Genomic DNA, 22,655 nt, shown 5'->3' with positions numbered 1-22,655 from the left:
TGTCAGTGTCTGGGAAAGCAAAGCAAAGCAAAGCAAAGTTGAGGAACTATTTAGAGTTAACAGAGACTAAACCAGTATGACAACTAAATAAAATATATGGTCTGGATTGGATCTTGAATTAGAAAAAATAAAATTGCCATGAAGGACAAATTAGAACAATTGGTAAAATATGGTATGGACAGTTTGATTATCATATTGCATCAATGTTAAATTTTCTGAATTTTCTTATTATACTTACTATATTATATAAAATTCTTAAATACTATAATTAATCTAATTATACTGACTTATTGAAGAGTTTTCACAGGTTAAGTTCTTCAGCAAGTTTATAAGGACTCAACACTTGTGAGGGAGTGAGGAAGTAGGATTAGGGAGAAAGGGGAGCTGTGATACTCTCATAACAAAGAACTCAGCTCATGGCACAGGGATCTCTGGGGCTGCGATGGCTTTATGGAGTTGTCCTGAATTTAGGGCAAGTGGAGCAGACCTTTATACCACTGCATCAGCCAGTCACTGGGTGTACGCTGCCCCGGGGAAGAGTGCATGACATTCATCAAAGTGTGTCTCTTTAGCCAAGGACAATTTCCAGAAGGGGATTCAGCTGCAAGCTGTTCATTGCCAAAACTCTTCAGCTGATGGGGAGAATTAGTAGTTCAGTCCTAAAGAGGGAAGAGGAATATAGGTGTCAGACCACAGCATCCACTCTGATTATCATATCTGTAATTTACTTTAAAATGAGTCAGTAAGTAGAATGATGTGAGAACAAAGATAATACCAGAAATGGACAAAAGCAAGAAAGAAAGATCTCAAATTAGCAAAATACGAAAAAACTGGTGAATCTGGGTGAAGTACTGTTTTCAGCTTTTCTGTAGGTTTGAAATTTTTTTTAAAAAGTTTAAAAAATGAAATTCCCAGGTGATACCAGTACACTAGCAGATTGGAGAACTGTGGAATGAAGTCGTCTTTAGAATTCATGCCAGCTCTAGCATGATGGAATTCTGTGACATGGTCAGATTGGTTATGGTGCATTTGCTTTGGGCTCTTGAAGCTATGGAACCACAGCATATTTCCTACATGTTTGTTTTGTCCATAAGTTCTCAAACTTTAATCATATTGTTTAATTAAATGGGTTTGAGGGATTGTAATACCAACCCTGGATTTATAAATAAGGCTGTTCTTTTCTCTATTTTGATGATCAACAGTGGGCAAGTTTCTGTATTAATGATCAATTACCCATTTGAAGAAAAACAGGGAAGCTGAGAATATTTAAGATATATTTATTGAGATGATTTAAGACAAAATTATTAGACCTCATAGTTAATGAAATTGTGTTGTAATAGATACATATTGTCAATAGTTTACTGAAAAACTGCAAGCAAAGCAAATGTCTTTGCCTTTATTAAAAGCCAGGGGAAGATATAGCTGGCTCAAATATTTAATATTTATCTTTTTAATTGTGAAATCATCTTTGGAATATTTATTTATTATGAAATACATTTTAAAATATTGCTTAATTCTAAAATATGATTTAAAATAAACTATTTCTCTATAGTTTTTACCGAGTCCTTATCTCACTAGGCTGGAATCTTGTTTTAGATGTGAGGATGGTCATGTCTTTCCACTCTGTTTTCAATGTTACATCAAAAAGTCTCAATTCAAGGACATTGAAGACAGTTATTTTCTTATGAAAGGTTTGCCAACTCCTTTCTTACAGGGATCTTGCTGAATGCATTCAGCAAACATTTTTAAGCATAGACTTTAGAGTCAGTCTCCCTGGATCCAAATTCCAGTTCTAACACATAGCTATGTGCTCTTTGGAAAACTACTTAACTGCTCTGTATCTTAGTTTCCTTATCTATAAAATATAATACTTATAGAATTAATAGTTCATATTATCTATGTTATAGAGTTATTTTGAATATTGAATGAGTTATAATATGTAGAACACCAGGCATGTAATAAGTACTTAATAAGTTTTAGATATTATTATTGTCATCATTATTAGATATTTATACTGCATACTAGAATCACATGTTTTAACTTAGATCATTATTATTATATTGATTTTATAAAAATAAAGATGCACGTTAATTAAATGTTAATCCAAAATCACCAAGGTCATCTAACTAGTGAAGGAGGAGAGCTGGAATTCAGACTTCAAGCCCAATTTTCTTTTCACTTTTGTGCACTCATGGGTGTGAGAATTCCAGTGTATTTTTTTGTCAGCCTCCCAGGACCAGCAGTAGATTACCATTTGGAATGGGCTTAGATAGATCCTGCCACCTCCAATGTGTTTTTACATGTAATCCTGCATGCTACAGATGTGAGTATCTGGGGACTTTATTTTCTATCAGATTATACATTATTGAGAGCACAGTCTAAGTCTTATTGGTATTTGTGTCCCATGCACTGCTTAGTGCAATGCTTTGAAGATAATAATTGTTCAGAAATTATTTGTCAAAAGCATTCCTGAACAAAATTACTATTGATTTTTAACATAGTTAGGTTGGGCGCAGTGGCTGACGCCTGTAAATCCCAGCACTTTGGGCGGCCGAGGCGGGTGGATCACAAGATTAGGAGATCGAGACCATCCCGGTTAACGTGGTGAAATCCTGGCTCTACTAAAAATACAAAAAATTAGCTGGGCATGGTGGCGGGCGCCTGTAGTCCCAGCTACTCGGGAGGCTGAGGCAGGAGAATCGCTTGAACCCGGGAGGTGGAGGTTGCAGTGAGCTGAGATCGTGGCACTGCACTCCAGCCAGGGCAACAGAGCGAGACTCCACCTCAAAAAAAAAGTAAACAAAACAAAACAAACATAGTTGATGCTTGTGTTTTAGTTTTACATGTTGCTATTCCAACATTTAGAAGGGATGCAATAGCCAAGACTCAAGCTTCCCACAAGGAATTAAACAATTTGAACTTTGCTTTGTCCACCAAAACATTCATCCCATTATGGTTTTGTGTAAAATAAGCCTTATTTTCTGTCTATAAATAGATTATTTCAAAACGTTAATTAGTGTGGCCAGACCTGATAATAGTTTCCTGATTTATAACTAGATCTTTTAATTTATCTAACCTTAAAGCTTTGTATTATTCTTTTCTCCTTATGAACTTATTGCCATTTCGATCAAGCTTGTCCAATCATCAACCCACAGGCCGCATGCGGCTCAGGACGGCTTTGAACGTGGCCCAGCATAAATTTGTAAACTTTCTTAAAACATTATGAGATTTTTTTTTTGCGTGTTTTTTCTTCTTTTAGTTCATCAGTTATTGTTAGTGTTAGTGTATTTGATGTGTATCCCAAAGACAATTCTTTTTCTTCCAGTGTGGCCCAGGGAAGCCAATGTGGATACCCCTGATTTAGATGATAGTCCGCTTCTGCCACTTCGTTGAGCTTCATTTATCTGATCTGCCACATGCAAAGGTTAGGTAAGATGGCTTCTAAACTACGACTTTGTAAATTTTTGCTCTTTATAAGAAGATGATTTATATGTAAACCAGTTTACTTCCATACTAACCGAGATTGTCTCCTTTCACAGTAGTGAATCAGATTGCTATCCATTTGGCCTGGTCATTTGAGTCTTGCTAATTGGTCTATGAGAAACATTGCCATAGATTTTGAATCTGCTCTTTAGGGGGACATTTAGGTGAACCGGTGTGAACTGATAATTTAGGATTGTGTCCAATTGAATGTGTGTGTGTGTGGTAGGGGAGTTGAGGTTTGCCACATGATTAGTTTTTCATCTAATTTTAATATTAATTATTTGGAGAGTCCTAGTAATTGTTCATGTATTTCTTCTTAAACACAATATAAACAGACCCATTATTAGGATTCAAACTTTGAACTGTATCCTTTCCTCCTTCCTTCCCAACTCCTTTCTCTGTCCCTACTCCTCCCTCCTTTCTTTCTCTCTCCTTCTTCCTTTTCTTCCTCTCCCTTCTCTCCCTTCTTTCCTCTCCCCTCCAAATACTCTCTCCTTTCTCCTTCCCTTTCTTCCTCCCTCCCTTGCTTACTCACTCCTTTCCTTCCTTCTAAGAAAGTTTAATGAGAATCCACTGTGAGGCACTTTTCTGAGGACTTAATGATTCAAGCTTTAAATAAGGTCTAGTCCTTATCCTCAGGTAGCTCTTAGACTCATAGGGCATGCAGAAAAGAACAGATACTAATTATAAAATAAGTTGGTAAGTACAGCAATATCAAAAACACTGTGTTCTTATAGGGTTAGATAGAATTTAGGGTTAGGAAGCATTCCAAATGAGGTGATAGTTGGGTTGAGACTAGTCAGATGAGTATGGTCATGGTAACAATATATACAATATATATACTATATATATACACAATATATGTGCAATATATACTCTCTCTATATAATGCATACACACACACACACACACACACACACATATATTTCCCCAAACACCTTTTACTGAACTTCTTGAGTTTCGTGACTGCCCTTTAGAACTTGGAAAAGAACGCAAGCTACAGTAAAGAAAAATATGCCCGTCCAAACAAATTTGAAAGGTCAACTCTCAGTCTATCAAACTGAGATTCTTGTCGTACACTTGATTCTCTTAGTGTAACACCCCCATGGTTTGAAGGGAAACATGCCCTTTAGAAAAGAGGACAGACCGTCATGGGTTGGGTTTGTCAAACTTTTTTAGTACCCTGGGTTTTATCAAAATAACGCCATCCAGTTTTGCCAAGGGCTTTGCTCCTCACTTAAAAAGCCCTCATATTTCAGTCCATGTGTTTCATATTCATTTAGACATCTTATCACGCTAGAGTTGGGTAAGAATTATTTAGTGTCCAAAACGTCTTTCCTACTAGCCTTTGATTCTTAGATTCTTAGAAATAAAGATTATGCCAGGTATGGTGGCTCACACCTATAATCCCAGCACTTTGGTAGGCCAAGGAAGCGGATCACTTGAGGTCAGGAGTTCAAAACCAGCCTGGGCAACATGGTGAAACCTTATCTCTACTAAAAATACAAAAATTAGCTAGGTGTGGTGGTGCTTACTTATAGTCCCAGCTACTCGGGAGACTGAGAATTGCTTGAAACCAGGAGATAGAGGTTGCTGTGTGCTGAAATTACACCACTGCACTCCATCCTGGCTGGAGAGTCTCAGAATGAGACTCTCAAAAAAAAAAAAAAAAAAAAGAAAGAAAGAAAGAATGAAAGAATTACACTTTGCCAAATGTAAATGAATTTCAGACCCTTACTTTTCAAAGGGGCTTTGCAAATCTCCTTGTGCTGTAGGCAAATCTGGAAAAATCTGTATGTCCCTATCCTGATTCTAGAGATACTCAGGCATGGGAGCCTTTCTCAAAGTGATCTCCCTACATTAGAATCCCCCAGGGGTTCTTAAAAATGCCTCTTCATGGGCTCCAATACAGATTTACTAAATTTGAATCCCTTCTTGTTTTATATAATGTGATTCTTTAGAAGGAACTGCACACTCACTTAGTGAATATGTACTGTATATTTATATAGTGAATAGGTACTATATATAAATATATAGGTAAATATATACACACATACATAAATATATATTACTATATATATTTATATATAGTACCTATTCACTAAGTGTTAGCTGTTATTATCCAGATGCCTTCTAGATGTCTCAATTTGATATCCAACAGACATTTGGAACTCACCTTGTCTAAAATTGAACTCATGATCATCCCTCCAAATGTAGTCAACAGTATGCCTTGTCTCAGGGGGCAGGGTGCCACCATTGCCGAATCTAGAAACCCCAGCAGTTACTTGCCTCTCACTTCCAATGGCTCATTATGTCCTAGTTAGATTTTATCTCTAACATCTTTCCAATTAATTCCCTCGTTTTCATGCTTTCTGCCACTGGCTGGTTAGATCCACAACATCACCTCCACCCTCATCCAAATTACTACAATCACCTCTTTCCTTGGCTTTCAGTCTTCCAACTTCTCCAGAGGACTAGTCCATCCTCCACACTTAAATATATATCTGATGGTGCCACCTCCCTTTTTGACTGCCTGGGCTCAAGCCGTGATTCCTTATTAATGTCTAGGATGAAGTTTAACTTTTACTTTAATGCCCACAGCCATTATGATTGGTCTCTTTCTTACCTCTGCAGTTTATCTCTCACTACCCGATGTGAATCCTTTGCTCTAGCCGTACGAATAAAGTTCTCCAAATGTGTTCTGCTCTTCCATGCTTGTACGTACTCAGTTATCCTCTGTCATTCCTATTCCCTTCCATGTGTCACCCTCTCCTAACTTCTTTTAGCTCTTATGTTTTCTCAGAATCAGCTTCGATATCACCTCTTCTTTAAAGTCTTCCCCTATCAGTCTGATTTAATTGCCACTATCCTTAGCAGAGTGTAGTAAGTACTTAGCATAATATAATAAATAATACAACTTATCATTTATTTCTTTTTTGGGAGAGGTCAAGTGGAGTTTACCACACTATTGTTAGTTATAAAGCTTATTTTGAGACCTATTCTTTCCACATTTACTCTAGAACTTTCTAAATTTATGAAAGTAGTTGATCTTTGGAGTGCCAATTACATTTAGAGGGAGGTATCGGAGAGCTCCATAAGGCTTGCTGAAGTGCTGCTGATGACATTCTATATCTTCATCTGGGTGGCACTCTATGAATATGTACATATGCAAATGCATTATTCTCTATTCTTAAATATGTGCACTTGACTATAAGTCATACTTTATTTTTTAAAAAGTGAATAAAAGTAGCTGACCTTTTATCTTTAACTATAAAATTCTCTTTTCTGTTTTGTCTATTGAATGATATCATGGGTGCCTTGCCTCCAGAGCACAACATTAAATGCCATTATAGCAAGGCACATTTAGCTTCCTGGGGAAAAGGGCTTTTACAATTTTAACTTCTTACTAGGCAATAAAATAATAAAATGGGATTAATTGGAGAAGTAGTTTAATACTTGCTTTACTAATGTTTCTACTGCCCAAATATTTATTTAATTTTGGTAGGTATTAATCTTGTTACTATTGTGATACTCTTTTTAGCTCTTCAAGGTTACCAGAAGTAAAGATTATTATGAATTATCCCATTAAAAATTATTTAAAATATAGATAAAAAATAAAGCATTGCTTCTGAATTTTCAACTTCAGGTCTTAACTCTTCGACTTAATCATTGTACTACATGATCTGCAAACTCTTAGTCCTGAGGGTCTATAATTTCACTTGGAGTGTTTTCTTTGAAGAGACTTTATTGATTAAGCATTGCATTCATTTCCTATTTCTTTGAAAAGTAAATTCCCTTTGAAAGTAGACTTATAAACATAGATTATGTTGCTTGCTATTGTATCTCCAGCACTTAAAACAGCCTCTGACACATAGTTGATGCTGAAGTATAGTAACAGTAATATTGAGGCACACCCGAAATATGGGCCTCTTTACTCAGTAATTGTGTTTATATATACAAAGCAACCCAATGCTATATCTTACCTAGATTTACTTCTAATTTAAAATTCATGGATCACAGCACAGTCATATTTCTGGGAGATGGAAGCATCAATTTCGTTGTTATTGTGGCATTAGAACAAATCTTGGTTTGACTGGAAAATCATAAGTAAATCTGGACTCAGTCCAAGTTTTATCAAATAACCTTGAAACTTTTAGATTTGAGTTAATCTCCTTGTACTGTAGGCAAGTAGAAACAATAAAATTGAAATACTATTTTTCCTTTTTATAATAGTATTAAAAATAAGAATGAAGTAAAATCTATAGTCATTGAAAAAATTAAAACATTATATGAATTTAAGATGATATTATTAAATATTTTTGGCTAGTACTGTTAATAATTTGCAATAACCAGATAATGTGTATTTTCAGGTCCTAGTCATACTTGTTAGGATTATAGAGACAAATTATATTAATAGCTATTTCTCAGAGCAACTGTTTCTGGAAAGAATATAGAAAATAATTTACTTATACTGTAGAAAATATATTTTTTCATAAAATATAAGAATGTATTTCTTGGGCATATATTCAGTATATTCTGACTAAAATCAGCTTAGCACTCTTCTTTTTCAAAAAAGAAAATATAGCTGGTTGCGGTGATCCCAGCACTTCGGGAGGCAGAGGCGGGTGGATCACTTGAGGTTGGAAGTTTGAGACCAGCCTGGCCAACATGGTGAAACCCTGTCTCTGCTAAAAATACAAAAATTAGCTGGACGTGGTGGTGCATGCCTGTAATCCCAGCTACTCAGGAAGCTGAGGCAGGAGAATTGCTTGAACCTGGGATGCAAAGGTTGCAATGAGCCAACATCGTACCATTGCACTCCAGCCGGGGCAACAAGAGTGAAACTCCATCTCAAAAAATAAAAAAAAAATAAAAAAAAAAAAAAGGATCGAAAAAGAAGTAGCTGTTTTCTTGCCATTCACTTAGTATGCCGTTATTGTTTTTCCAGATCTGTACTGGGTTTTGTGGAAAATATGGAAAGATTAGTAAACATGCTACTTAAATTGAAAGGGTTTACAACCTTGTAGGATAAAATAAGCCACATCTGTGGCGTTTTTATTGAACAGTTTTCTTGTTATTAACTAGTTTTCAAATCCACTAAATAAATTCTTACAAAGGCTAAAACTCCAGCCTATTAAAATCCCTTTGAGTTAGTTTCCCAGGTAGGTTATTAACAAATATAAGTGATGCTGCCTTCATTTTCTGAGTTTTTGTTGGTCAATAGTTTCTATTGACTGGTACTTCTTCGTTTTACATTTAAAATAGTTATTTCAAGTATTTGCTATTAGGATGCTGTAAAATATCGATAGAAATGCTTTCTATATCATCAGAATTAAATAAGTGATTAAATTTGGTTGAATTTAATTTTAAGGTTAAATAGCTTAAACTTTATTTCCATGTTTGTAGTCCCCTGGAGGAAAGACATGACATGTTTTACTTTCTTGCATACCCCAAGCATTATGTTTGTGCACACAGTGATACAGTTTTTCCCCCCAAAAGCTAAAGGCGTGGGTCATATCTATAATCACAGCACTCTGGGAAGCAGAGGTGAGAGGATCGCTTGAGGCCAGCAGTTCACGACCAACCTGGGCATCATAGGAAGACCCCATCTCTACCAAAAAACAAAAGATAAAAAAATTAGCTGAGCACAGTGGCATGTGCCTATAGTTGCAGCTACTTGAGAGGCTGAGGTGGGAGTGTGGTTCAAGCCTAGGAGATCCAGGCTGCAGTGGGCCATGATCACACAACTGTGCTGTAGGACTTTCTCCTTAGTTTAGCTAAAAGCCGGGTTCTTGTCACATGCACATGAAATATTAGGCTCGCAGACACTTTGAAGAGTGAGAAAACTGGAATTTATTGGGCGAAAGGGAAAAAAGGGAAACACAGACTCTCAGGAAAGTGAGAGTCCTGCTAGCTGGTTTCCTGCCTCATAGATTGAATGGCAGGTTACTACCCTGGATCAGAAAGGCCAGGCTCCTCCCAGATGCAAAGGGCATGAACTTCCTGAGGCCCCACCCCAGTGCACACTCCTCCCAGTGGCCGGCTGGTTGAAGGTTCTGCCAGGGGTCCCTTTTTACTTGGCTGTCTCAACTGCACACCAGCATGGGAAACAGGGAGGCCCTGTCTTGAAAAAAAATAAAAAATAAATGGCCAGGCGCAGTGGCTCACACCTGTAATCCCAGTACTTCGGAAAGCCAAGGTGGGTGGATCACCTGAGGTCAGGAGTTCGAGACCAGCCTGGCCAACATGGCAAAACCACGTCTCTACTAAAAATACAAAAAATTAGCTGGGCGTGGTGCTGGGCACCTGTAATCCCAGCTGCTCGGGAGGCTGAGGCAGGAGAACTGCTTGAACCCGGGAAGCACAGGTTACAGTGAGCCGAGATTGCACTACTGCTCTCCAGCCTGGGCAACAAGAGCAAAATTCTGCCTCAATAAATACATAAATAAATAAGAAAAAATTTAAAATTAAATAAAGAAGGCTAAAGGCTATTAGAAATTATTATATACTAAGATAAATTTAACAATAATTATGTAAGATGCAGCGATGCTGTTTTAATTATGCAAAGAAAAAACAAATTTAAATCTGCAGATTGCAATGTCCAAATGAAGTAAAGAATTTCAAATTTTTGGCAGGGAATGGTAGCTCATGCCTATCATCTCAGCCCTTTAGAAGGCTGAGGATGGGAGGATTGCTTCAGCCTAGGAGTTTGACCAACCTGGGCAACATGTAGTGAGACCCTGTTCCAGTTAAAAAAAAAAAAAAGAAAAAATTTCAAATTTTTACCTAACAAAATGAAATCTGAGTTGAAATCTACTGAAATAGTATTAGATTTTCCTTTCACCTTCTATAGCTGAAATTTTATTTTGAAAGATGTCAAAAGAATAAATAAGTATATAAAAATGTGGATTTGCTTCTTTCAAGTGTTTAAAAATTATTTCTTATTTTACTACTGGTCAAGAACTTGTATTAACTTAAATGTTTGGCATCTGGCTCATAGGTTCTAGCATGTAATAGGCACTCAGTAAAAGGTTTTATTAGTTCAGCTGGAAATTTAAGTTAATAAAGTAACATGAATAAAAACAAAAAACAAACGAGGATCACCACAACAAAAACACCTGGCACAAAGCTCAATTTAGACAAAATACAATAAAGGATGAGTTCTTGCCTTCCTCCCTCTCACTCCTGCCTCTGAACGTTTCCTATATTTTATAATTTTGCTGCAAGAATCCCCTACTGGGTTCCTTTATTTAAAACCTCAGGTTCGTTGGTTCTCTGAAAGTGCAAGTGATTATAATTAAATGTCCACAAATAGTCTTTCACATTAGGGCCAATGGGAGATAAATAGAGTTAGTCAAAATGTGTCATGTCCTAAGCTTGGTCACTTTTCCCATTATGCCTGGAGATCTGCTAAAACCTTTGTTTTAATGAACTTTGACTGGAGTGTTGCGAAAGGAAATGAAGCATGATATGTTGATGGAGAGTTTGCTTCAGTATTATGTTCTTTCTCAAAATACACTATTTTGTTCAGGGCTAGCCTAATCCTAGTATGAACTTAGCCATAATTATATGACTCCATTTACCTTGTGCAATTAACTGGATAATTGCATGAATGTGAACATTGCTCTGGCCAGCCTTTCCTCCATATATTCCGCAGGGGACATCCTCTTCAGCTGCAGTGTAGTCTTCTGGGATCTAATTATGATGTCTCTTGGAATCTGGCCCACATACAAGAATTCAAGCTGGTTTTCCAGGGTGGAGACCATGAAGAAATCCCAATCGGATTCACTGGAATTCATTTGTAAGCATCATGCTATTCGACTGTATCGTAATGGAGTAATTCATTATGATTTTAATTTACACACTAAAATTGAATGCTAAAATATGTGTTGACCGTCGAGCTTCTAGTTCAGCATGTCTGACCTGATATACTTAGTGAGTGTTGACTGATATGTCTATAAGGTTGAAAGGCCCTATTGTGTTGTTAATGAGACAAGGTACTTGCTGTTGTTATGGGTTTACAGCAAATGGTTCCACAATGAAAGAAGGGCCAACATTCTTAATTTAGAGGTTAAAATACATTATTTCTTCTCAAGGTGAAGGAAACTTGTAGCAATGGTCTGAACTGCTAAAACACTAGACAGAAAAATTGAAGATGAGTAAACCTTTACTCTACATTTTGACTGAGTGGAAGAAAATGTCACTTTTCATATTTCCTCAACTTGTCTTATTAGGGCTTAGAAAGAGACCACTGATGTTGATAGCCACAGCATTCTTCCGGGAGAATTATGTTTACATGGATTCAAGATTTTTAATTCATCGAGGACAAAGTACTACCACTTGTGAAGTCATTCACTATCCAAACTCATCTTCTTCTTAAAAAAAAATATTCACCAGGGAGAGTGGGATGTGGAGGGCTGATATGTAAAATGAAAAAATATGGCTAGATGGATTCCATTACATAATTGGGAATAGGTGTTAATCAGTCAATCTAGTTATTTAGCTGTAGTTGTATACTTGATCTTACAGCTCAGAGTGGTGGCAGCTGCTTGCTTTTGCTAATCCCTGGATTACTTTACCTTATTTTCACTTCTATACCTTGACCCTGTTTTGTTTCTTAGCCTTTGTATCACCTATGTAACTAAATTCCTTGTATTACATTTTCACATTCTTGTTTGCTCAGTTGAACTCTGAACGATGAGAATGAGTTTTACTAATGGAAAGAAAGAGTAGAAAACAGTTGAAGAAGAGAAATAGAGCTGTATTATAATTTATGGATTGACAATGTGTATGTTTAGGACTGGCCTGTGAGCTGTTACTTTTTTCTTTCTGCTGTTTACCTAAGTCACTGCTCACTTGCAGTAGTTCGAAGGACTGGAGGTGGACATCTGAATTTGTCAAGTCCTCAGTGGTGGCACTTACTAGAGACTTTCATTCCTGCTTTGTCATTTGACCCTCAGTAAGTTTGGTTTTCCTCCAAGAGGATACAGAATTTGTCCACTGAAAGGCTCCTGTATTTTTTGGTTAGTGCAATATGTGGAGAAGAAAGAAAGAATTCTTAACTGTTCAATGTAGGAAATTAAATATTCAATCCAAATGAGTTCTCTTGTTCCCCATAGAGCCGCATTTATGAAATTCAGACTGATTTAGCATGTGTTTTTGCTTCTTCAACCAAATCATAATATTAATAATTTTTCTGCATACACTTTGGCTGAAATTTTCTCTATAAATGAAGCTCCTTCTAAAATGACTTCCTTAATGTGATGTTAGATGTGATTAGTTCACTGAAAAGCCACAGAAAATATTTATATGATCAACATTGTAAAAGTAGTACCTCAGATGCTGTCACATCACATGAGTACTCCATAAAAGGCAGTGCAAATGCTCTTTCCATCTATGCCTTAAAGGAGACCGAAAGAAACCATGATGGTCTCAGCTTCTTTATTATAAAAGTTGATCCTTTGATAAATTTTATTAAAGAATAATTTGCTGAATTGGAAAAGAAAATAAAAAATAGGTATGTCATCCCGTAAGTTGTCCTCTTTATGCTAAAAAAAAAAGGAAAAAAACCCTCAGCATAATTGGATGCCTTTTAAAAAATCCAGATTTTCTGTGGTTTTAAAGCATACAGTCATTTGAAAGACAATCCAGTGTCAAATATTTTGTAGAAGTTGAGAAATTGAAAGCCAAGGTAGAAACCAAGGTGGGCCTTGTATCTATCTCAGGGAGCAAGCCCACTTCTCTGAGACAATTGTGAGTTGTTAGTTGCCTCCAATTTAAAGTATTTATGTTTCATATAAAAAAATCCCAAGTTAAATGGAACTCAGATGACCTAGGACTGACATTAGGAACCCCTTTACATGAATTAGAAATAGGATGTGCAAAGCCAAGCAGGGGCGACCAGGTGGATACACAAGCTTTCTTTGGCTCACAGAAGGACTTGCACAGCCAGATGCATTAACACTCTGTGGGCATACATACAGGAACAGCCTTATGTCAGTGTTAGGTGCCAGGCTGCTGATGGTGTATTAGAAATCATCTGATAGGTGGTAACACAAATCCGGGCTCCTCGTAAAATAAGTTTACATGGTTTTTCTTGGTAGGAACCAACACCAGGTTGGACAGTTAATGAGCTCCAGAGCTGTTTATTGGTTACTCCTAGGGAGCCTGATGAAGTAGTTCAGTCAAGCTGAGATGCCGTTTGGCTGGTGCAGGGAACCTACCTAGCCTTATTGCTGTTTCCTCTCACATTATGGTGGATATTTCCCTTACCCAGAGGTCTGCTTTCTTGTTTGTTTGTTTATTTAGGGGGTCCATTGCATGGAAATTGATGGGGTTTGTTTGTGTCTTTATATATATATATTTTTAATCACATTTTGTTGGCAAAGGAGAAGAGGGGATTGGTCAGCTGGATGGCATTAGGTCAAAGGCAGACGGGGGAAAAATAGTCTTGGCTAAGGGGTCCCGGGCAGCTAATGGGTCCCAGGCAGCTTGCAGAAGGCTGTACTGAGAGAATGAAAGATAAGCAAATTTAGCAAGTGCAGGGAGAGGAAGGAGCACTTCCTCCTGGCAATTCTCAGAACTGTTTCTCAGCTATTTACTTCCTATTTTGATACCTAGAGCAACAAGAAACAAGGCCTCTGGAGCAGCCTTTGACTGGCCTTGTCCTGAGCTTGTTTATCCACTGCATCTGTCAGGAAGCAATTATGATAAGGCCTCTGGCACTGGTCTGGAAGATTTTTTTTTTTTTTCTATTTTCTGTGTGGCTTTTGATTGATCATGTTGTACACACAGAGCTCTATTCTTGGATTGATTTATTAACAAGCTTCAAAAGAACCTCCACCATTTAGAGGGTTTTTTCCTTTTGCTTCAGAGGAAAAGCATTATTTACACCTTTACATAAGGGCATTCTCCAGGCTTTCAGTTCAATAACTAATGAGGATGGAGTGACTTGTGTCTAGGGATCAATGCCCCCATGTCTAGATGTATTATATATGTGTACACTTGACACTTAATTTATTGTACTGGAGTGGATTTGTTTTATCTGCCGGGAAAGTAAAAGATGAAAGGCTTCTTGAAGAAAATGCTGGTTTGGACAAGTCACTTTAAGACTCCAGGGCTTATTCAAAGGATTTCTATTATTTTCTTATATGTTAGGGAGATCCCTCTTATTTTCTTCCTGAAACCACTTCCCCTCCCACAGTTTTCCCTTTGCAATCACCCCAAGCTATACCATGTTGATTTTGTGTCATTGGTTTCATGTTGGACTGGGTCTGAATTTGGAATCTGCCTGCTTTGGACCAGAAATTTGATTTGCTTGACCCCACTTCAAATATTGTCAGCACTCTGTGCATTAAGGACTCTATAAAAATATGAAATAATAACCACTGCTTTATGAGTTGAAAACAGCTTTACTCACCACATTTACTTCTCAGTGGACAACAGTAATTTCCACATTTAAAAGACAATCAATATTAAGCATCTTTCATTATCTCCATGCTACTTCCACTGAAATGGACATAATGAGAAATTGGAAGCATCTTATTTCTCTCTGTTTGCAGATGATACAGACTCAATGAATGCTTTTCAAAATTGTAAAAAAGGATACACATTCTTCCCTGCAGTGAGGATGCTTAGATGAGAAATTTGTGTTGTCTGGCAGCTGCTATCACTTGTCATGTTTCTTTTTACTTCTATACCTTGACCAATAGCAAGGGAACAAGTAGAATAGACCACTGATAAAATTAGTTTCTTTTTAGAAAAAAGTGTAACCATCTTGTAACTCAGAGCAGCTTTAGTTTCTGGAAAATATCATCTCAAATTCTGCGGAGTCATCAGATAGGGCAGTTGATTAAACAAACAAACAAATTGGGCGTGAGCAATAATTACACAAGGGCGATGTGGTGACAGCCAATGAGATCCTTTTATGAAGTCATTATTCAGTATGGCCAAATGCCATGTTGAGTCAACAAATGTTGGTCCAAATTTTGCTGTTTTATTCTTAAATTACTGCTGTGTACTAAACTGGGACACAATACTGAGTTTTTCAGAAGACTAATTTTTTAAAAAATGTTATTATTTTCTATTAATGGGGTTAAAGCCTTTTATGAAATGATTGTAAGGGTAGTAACTAATGCATCAGTGAACAACAAAAAGTGTTTGATATGATGCCAATTGAGTAAAATTTTACAAATATTTAATAGAGTACATTATAGATACCTCATTTACCAGGACCCCAAGGAAGAGGAAAGTTACCCATGATTGGTCATGAGCTGACAAGTAGGATTTCTGGAGGCAATACCTCAGTTATATGACTTGCTTCTTACCCCTGGTGCCCATGATTATAATAAAGCATAAACTGCAAAACACAGGGCATCTGCTCCTAGTCCAGCTGCAGCACAAGCCTCTGTCATGTATTCAGACTTTATTCCTAAAGAGTAGCTTTCCTGGATCCATGAACAGCTCACCGGTTCTAAAAGCAAGGTCTGCAGCCTGAACTCTCCTAGCGTGGGCTTTTTGGGTAATGATACAGTATTTGGATCTGTGTTGTTACTTATCATATTATGGGATGTAGATAATATACTTTGTGGTGACGCTGAGAAAGGAGCATTGACTAGCACACCCAGGAGACCTGGGTTCTCCTTTCGGTACTGTTTTTAATCTGCTGGTGTCACTTGCTTGTGCTTCAGTTTCCATTTGTAAAATGAATGACAGAGTTGGTTGAGGTCAGTGTTTCTGGTCAGGATCTGTTTGCCGTATGCTTCATGCTCAAAAATGCCTGTTGAAACACAGATTCCCGGGTCTATCTTGCCCCTATTGAATTAGAATTTTGTGGGTTGGCCATGCAATCTGCATTTATACTACATTGTTCCTCACAGGTGATTCTTACACAAGCAAAAGTTTGAAAAGTACGCGATTGCACTGAATCTCTCTAGGATTCCTTCCTACTCTTCAGTCTTCTACTCCTCAGGGTAGTGCTTCATCGAAAGGAAGACCTCACTCTCCCTCCCCCATGGGAATGGATGATGGCTGTTCAAGGGTGTTTTGCCCGACTAAATTCTTTTGTAGATAAAAAACTGTGGAACTTAGTTATCTCCAGTACTTTAGGTTAGGAAGATTGCCTGCATCACAGAGATAAATTAAAACAATGCCCTTGTGGGGGGAAAGCTTCACAAGGTTTTGAAGGCACAGATGTCCTTGTATTACATTCCCCTACAGTCACCTTCAAAATAATCCCTTGAAAGCCCCAGCTTCCTCTTTGTGGGCAACAGTTCAGTCTGTGCCGAGACTCCTGCAGCCAGGTGATTCAGCTCTTTGAAAGGCTTCGGTTCAATTCTGGTGAGGATTCAGTTCTTCCCTGACTCCTTCAGACTAAACATTTGAGTTACAAGCCACATTAAAACCATTTGGTAGAGATTGTAACTAGGGAAAGTCAGTTCACAATCTGACACCTTATAAAGCCTTATTTTAGAGTTTGTGGGATTTGGTGTATGAAATTTATTTTTTTGGTCTTAAGCAAGCACCTGGCTGTAGGTTTTTCTCTTGCTGGCTGACAAAACAAAACAAGGTTCAATTGATTTCTCTGCTTTAAACCGTTTTAGTCTTTGCCTAATTTTATTTGGACTTAGTTGAGCTAGCTAGGATCACTGCAAACACAAAGCAGCAGGAGGAGCCTGGGTACAGCCAGATGAATTTGAGCTTGGGTTTCCTTTCTCCAGCATTTACAGAGGTTGTTCTCAAACAGGGACAATTTACCTCCCAAGGACATTCGGCAATGTATGAAGACATTTTTGCTTATCATAGCTGGGACAGTTCTGGCATCTAGTGAGCAGAGGCCAGGGATGCTGCTAAACAGCTATAATGCCAGGTTAACCCTTACTGCCTACAAAGCATTATCTGGCTCAAAATGTCAACAGTCCTGAAGTCAAAAAGCCCTAATATTCTAGGGTAGCTAGAATAATAATCCATGTATTTTGGGGGTGAGATGTATCCATAAAGCCAGAAAAGAGTATAGGATGGAAGAATAGAAGGAGGGTGGCTTTGACATACACTTTTTGACATAACGGTGCTGAGCATGGTGGCTCATGCTTGAAATCCCAGCACTTTGGGAGGCCAAGGAAGGAGGATTGCCCAAAAGTCTGAGAGCAACCTGGGCAGCATATTAAGACCAGGTCTCTATTTAATTTAAAAAAGAAAACTTTGTATTTGAAAATGAAGTCTAACTAATTTCTAGGACAAGTTCAAGCTCAGTAAGGTGCTTACAACAGATTTTGACAAGGATCCAGGAGAGAACTGTAGGCTGCGTTAAATATATTAAAGCAGGCCCGCTCATTTTAGGCCAGGTAAGAAACAAGATGAGTTTCATTTATCAACAGAGACATATTAGACACCTTAGCAGTTTGTTTTTATGATGTGATTTTAACAAAAAATACATTTTCTTTTTTCTTTTAAAAGTTGTATTTATAGATTCTAGAATATTATATATATGTATATCCCTATCCTTTCAACTTTTCTAAGGCTATTAAAAGCATCAAATAGTTAACTACTAGCTAAAAAGAGAGCCTAGCTGAAAGCACTTGTTTTTACTGATGTCCCTAAGACCACCTTTGCAAAATTACAACAGTCTGATTTCCAAGCTGTCCTTGGTCATTCCTAGGCATACAGCAAGCTAACTTTGGGAGGAATTATAATAGTCCCTCCCTGAAACTAACCCAGGGACCAAATACTCCCTTTATAAGACTAATGAAAAGTCACAGGTATAGGATTATGGGAGGGGCCTGAATTCTGCAACGAGGTAGGCATAGTTTCCATAATTTCTTACTGCTCAGGGGTCCTGTGGCCAGAGATCACAAGCTTTGTGACTTTCTCAGTTGCTCCTATAGATGACGTCACTATTGTAGAACCTAAGATTGGTTTTTCTTGAGGTGTTTCTCACTGACCTCACCCAGACTCATGATCCATGAGCAGTACTCTTCTCTAGCCCCCCGCCCACCAAATTGTCCATAAAAACCCTAATCTCTGAGCCTTCAGGAGGAAGTGATGTTTGAGTGATAACGTTAGTTCCATGTGATCTGGCCTTGTGTCAATAAAATTCTTTCTTTCTCTACTGCAGTGCCATGGTCTCAGTGGATTGATTCTGTTTGTGCAGTGGCCGAGAAGCACCTGTTGGTGGTTACATCCTTCTACTGTCAACCTGCACTGGTTATTTTCTCTGCTCCACCCATTGTTTTATCTTCCTTGTATACCGACAAGCTCCCTTGCTCCTGGTTTCTTTGTAGATTTGGCTAATGAGAGACACCAGTAAGAAACTGAGGGCAAGATGAAAAAGAAGTCCAGGAGGTTTACCCCAGTTCTCCCGACTTTACAGCATTCTGGCAACAGATGACCCTCTAAGACCCCTTCTTCCTCCAGTTTTGCTGGGAATAAACCCTGGTTTCTCCCCTTGCTCCTCCAGACCTAAGAGTAGTAACGGCTTTTCACTTTTCCTAGTTTCTAGATGCATCCCTTTTTCCTGTAACTCAACACTACTCTGTAAATAGCCCCTTCAGTTCTTTTCAGTTAAGCCCTCTTTAGTGTAGGCCTCTCAATGATGCACTGTCAGATTTTCAGTGGAAGGATTTTGATTTTTTTTAATGAACTAGTCAATTAATATTGAACTGGAAGCTGTTCTTCTATTCAAGCTCTTTCCTTATAAAAACCCACTGAGTCTTAGTTTCTCATCTGTTAAATAAAGGTTTAAAAATATGCCCTGTGTTACACAGAAATGTAAACATTACTGCATTGAAAATTGGAAGCCATATATATATAACATTTATGTTATGTTTTATATATATAACTTTATGTGTATATTTTAGTTCTCTGGGACTCTTTTTTCCCCATGATGAATATGCTGATTAGATTAAATAATCTTCCTGGCTCCTTCTAGCTCAAAAAGTTTCACAATCCTTATATATTCTGTTCTTATTGTTCTAGACTATTCAGTACCATGACCTATAAAAACAAACGAAAAGAATGTGGAACATAAAACTAAAGAAAAGTGTTGATAGAAGTTCTCCAGAGAAAGGAAAGTTAAAAGATCTAACTTCTATGTGGTTACAAAGGGCATAATCAAGACCATTGGCTAGATGCTATAGGAGGTAGCTGTAAGTACAATGAATGGGAAAGCCTTTGTAATATACAGACTGGTTCAGTAATGAAGTGGAATATGTTGACTTTCAGGGAAGTGACTTTTCCATCACTGTAATGTTCAAGAAGAGATACATATTTACTGTTTTCTCAGGGGTACTGTGAAGAAGATGCCTGTGATGATATGCGGTTGAACATTGTTTTCACATTTAATGAAGTAATGGCTAGGTAAGTCACAAATGTGCAGTAGTCTTCCCTTATCTGTGGTTTCATTTTCTGAGGATATGACTATATGTAGAAACAGGGCATGTAAAGAGGTTATTAAGGTAAAACGAGGTCATATGGGTGGGCCTTATGCCTCTGCGATTGATGTTCTTTTAGGAAGAGGCAGAGGCACAAGGGGTGTGCATGCACAGAGGAAAGACCATGTGAAGACACAGGGAGAAGAAAGCCCCCTGCAAGCCAAAGGAGAAAGGCCTCAGAAGCCAAGTCTGCTGACACCTTGATCTCAGACTTCCAATCTCCATACTGTAAAAAACACAAATTCAGCTGTTGAAGTCACCAATCTATGGTAGTTTGTTCTGGTAGTCCTAGTAAACTAATAGCATGATAAAGGACACTTAGTAGTAGCACATGATGTCAAACTTTTCTATCATATAGACATAATGTTTACTATACTTCCACATCCTCTTCCCCTCACATGTACTTACACCACTGGCACTGGGTGTGAACCCCTAGAAACTCTATACCCAGTGGTTTCAAACCTTCCAGGAGCTGCCATTGCATGTCTTTCCAGCATATCAGTGACTCACCGAGGAGCAGAGCAGCCAGGTGAGGAGGGATTACTGACTATTATTATTACCAAAGTTCTGTTTAGATACCTCCTGCTGGGATGTGCACAAAAGAGAGATCTGGTACATCCCTGTAAGCAAGCCTTAGCCTTCAGAATGCAAAATGTGCTCTTGAATCTAATTAGATATGAGATCAAAGTAAAGAATTTTGTTCCCCAAATTGACTGGAAGTTTTGTATTTTTTTAGTGGACCGGGTCACCTGACGGTACCAGTCAACCTATAGGCTCAAACTGATTTGTACTTTGGAGGGAAGGAGAAGTGGCTTTGGAAACTGCAACCTTTTCTAAATCAAGGTATTTTCTAGATACCATCTGTTTTTGGCTCTAGTTGGCTGACCCTTCTAAGGCAGCACTGTACATCTGCAATGATTTATACAAACAGAGTCTGCAGCTTGGTTATTGTGGTGTGACTTCTTCCTCCCAGCCCTGTGCATATTTTTAGGACTGAATGGAAGAGCCCACCAGTAGCAGCACCCCATGAGGAAGAAGTTTGTTACCTATGGATTCAAGGTGAAAAAGACGAAGTACTATTTCTTTTGAAATAGGTGCTTAAGAAGCAGAAGAAACAGCTATAGGGAGAAGCATTCTCCAGGAAGATCATCATCTTAGGCCAAATGCTATCAGGAATGTAGCATGAAGAAGAAAAGCTTGAATAGATCAGGAGAGGTCTAGGTGTAATTCTAACTTCTAACACAGGAACACAGTGGTTGGACAGGTCATTTAGACCTTCCATACCCTCCTAAGAAATCCAGTCTGTGAAAAAAAAATAATGGGAAATTTTACATAGCAATTCAGGCACTAAATGCTTTATATTTATTGTAACTCAGTTAATCCTCCCAAGGGTTTTTAAAGCTTGTTGTCTTACACAGAATTCCAAAATGACCCTTAAGATTCCCGCCCCCTTGTGTATATGCCCTGTATGATCCTCCCTCCCTCACAGCCACCTGAGCATGCATGGGACTTACAAATATGAAGCCTATTACTTTATGATTGTTGCTTTCTAAGATGAAATAAGTTTGTAGATGTAATTAAGATCCCTAATCAGTTGGCTCTGAATTAATCGAAAGAGAAATTATTCTGTTTGAACCTGACCTAATCAGGTGAGCCTTTAAAAGGGACTGGGCCCATCTTGAAAGAAGAAATTCAGCCAGGCGTGGTGGCTCACGCCTGTAATCCCAGTACTTTAGGAGGTCGAGGTGGGTGGATCACATGGTCAGGAGATCAAGACCATCCTGGCCAACATGGTGGAACCCTGTCTCTATGAAAAATTAGTTGGGTGTGGTGGCAGGCACCGTTAGTCCTAGCTACTCAGGAGGCTGAGGCAGGGGAATCGCTTGAAACCAGTAGGTGGAGGTAGCAGTGAGCTGAGATCGCACCACTGCACTCCAGCCTGGCGACGGAGCAAGACTCCATCTCAAAAAAAAAAAAAAAAAAAAAAAGAGAGAAAGAAGAAATTCATAGAGGAGTCCGTGTAAGAGGGACTCTTCTGCTGGTCTTAATGTAGCAAACTTCTGTGTTGTGGAGAGGGACACATGTCAGGTATAGCAGGCAGCTTCTAGGAGTTGAAAATGACCTCTCCATTGGCAGTCAACAAGAAATCGGAAACCTCAGTCGTACAATCACAAGGAAATGACCCAAAAAAGCTTAGCAGTGAGTCTTTCCTTAGTCAAGTCTCCAGATGAGCATGCACCCAGCCAATTCCTTGATTTCAGCCTGTGAAACCCTGGGCATATACATATATATGCACTAAAATGTGACTGGCTCTGACCTGCAGAAACCATGGGAATACATTTGTGTTGTTTTAAGTCACGAAGTTTGTATCCACAGAGACTGCTAAGTTTGTGGCAGTTGTCATGCGGCAATAGAAAACTAATTCACTGGTGCTATCATTACCTCTATTTTGCAATAGGGAAACTTAAACTAAGTTGTCTAAGGTCACAAATAAACAAGTGGTAGAACTTGGATTTGAACCTGGCTTCTGACTCCAAAGTGTGTATGTTTAACTATTGCCCTGCACCAAGCTCTTGCCACCTGCCGTTTCCCTCTCCCTATAAGTCGCCATGGTGAGTGTAGACGTAGGACTCCTTCCTCTGGTATATTGGCCTGAAAAACCATTTTGAAGGCAGTAACTCTAGGCTCGTGGCCTCTAGCCAGTCTCCCACTCTGTAACAACTCCTATTTTTCATACATGGGAAA

At 38.2% G+C, this 22,655-nt stretch overlaps 1 protein-coding gene across 16 annotated transcripts in view; it reads left to right on the top strand.

Moving 5' to 3' along the window:
* The window catches only part of LOC110743440, a 167,289-nt gene that overhangs the window by 124,864 nt on the left and 19,770 nt on the right, over positions 1–22,655 (top strand). For 4 of the 16 annotated variants that reach the window (XR_002522473.2, XR_002522472.2, XR_002522474.2 and 1 more), the window contains 5 exons: positions 3,326–3,429; positions 11,141–11,284; positions 19,456–19,625; positions 19,763–19,836; positions 20,647–21,704. Coding sequence is in view for 3 of the 16 variants with exons in the window: in XM_021939266.2 (XP_021794958.1) it covers positions 5,849–6,200; positions 11,141–11,284; positions 18,596–18,771 (672 nt within the window). In the remaining 13 variants the exon portion in view is untranslated. The other 12 variants (XM_021939268.2, XM_021939267.2, XR_002522475.2 and 9 more) reach the window with 11 other exon arrangements.

Source organism: Papio anubis, chromosome 5, assembly GCF_008728515.1.
Source record: "Papio anubis isolate 15944 chromosome 5, Panubis1.0, whole genome shotgun sequence".
Classification (NCBI taxonomy): domain Eukaryota; kingdom Metazoa; phylum Chordata; class Mammalia; order Primates; family Cercopithecidae; genus Papio; species Papio anubis.
This window is presented reverse-complemented; position numbering and strand designations above follow the sequence as displayed.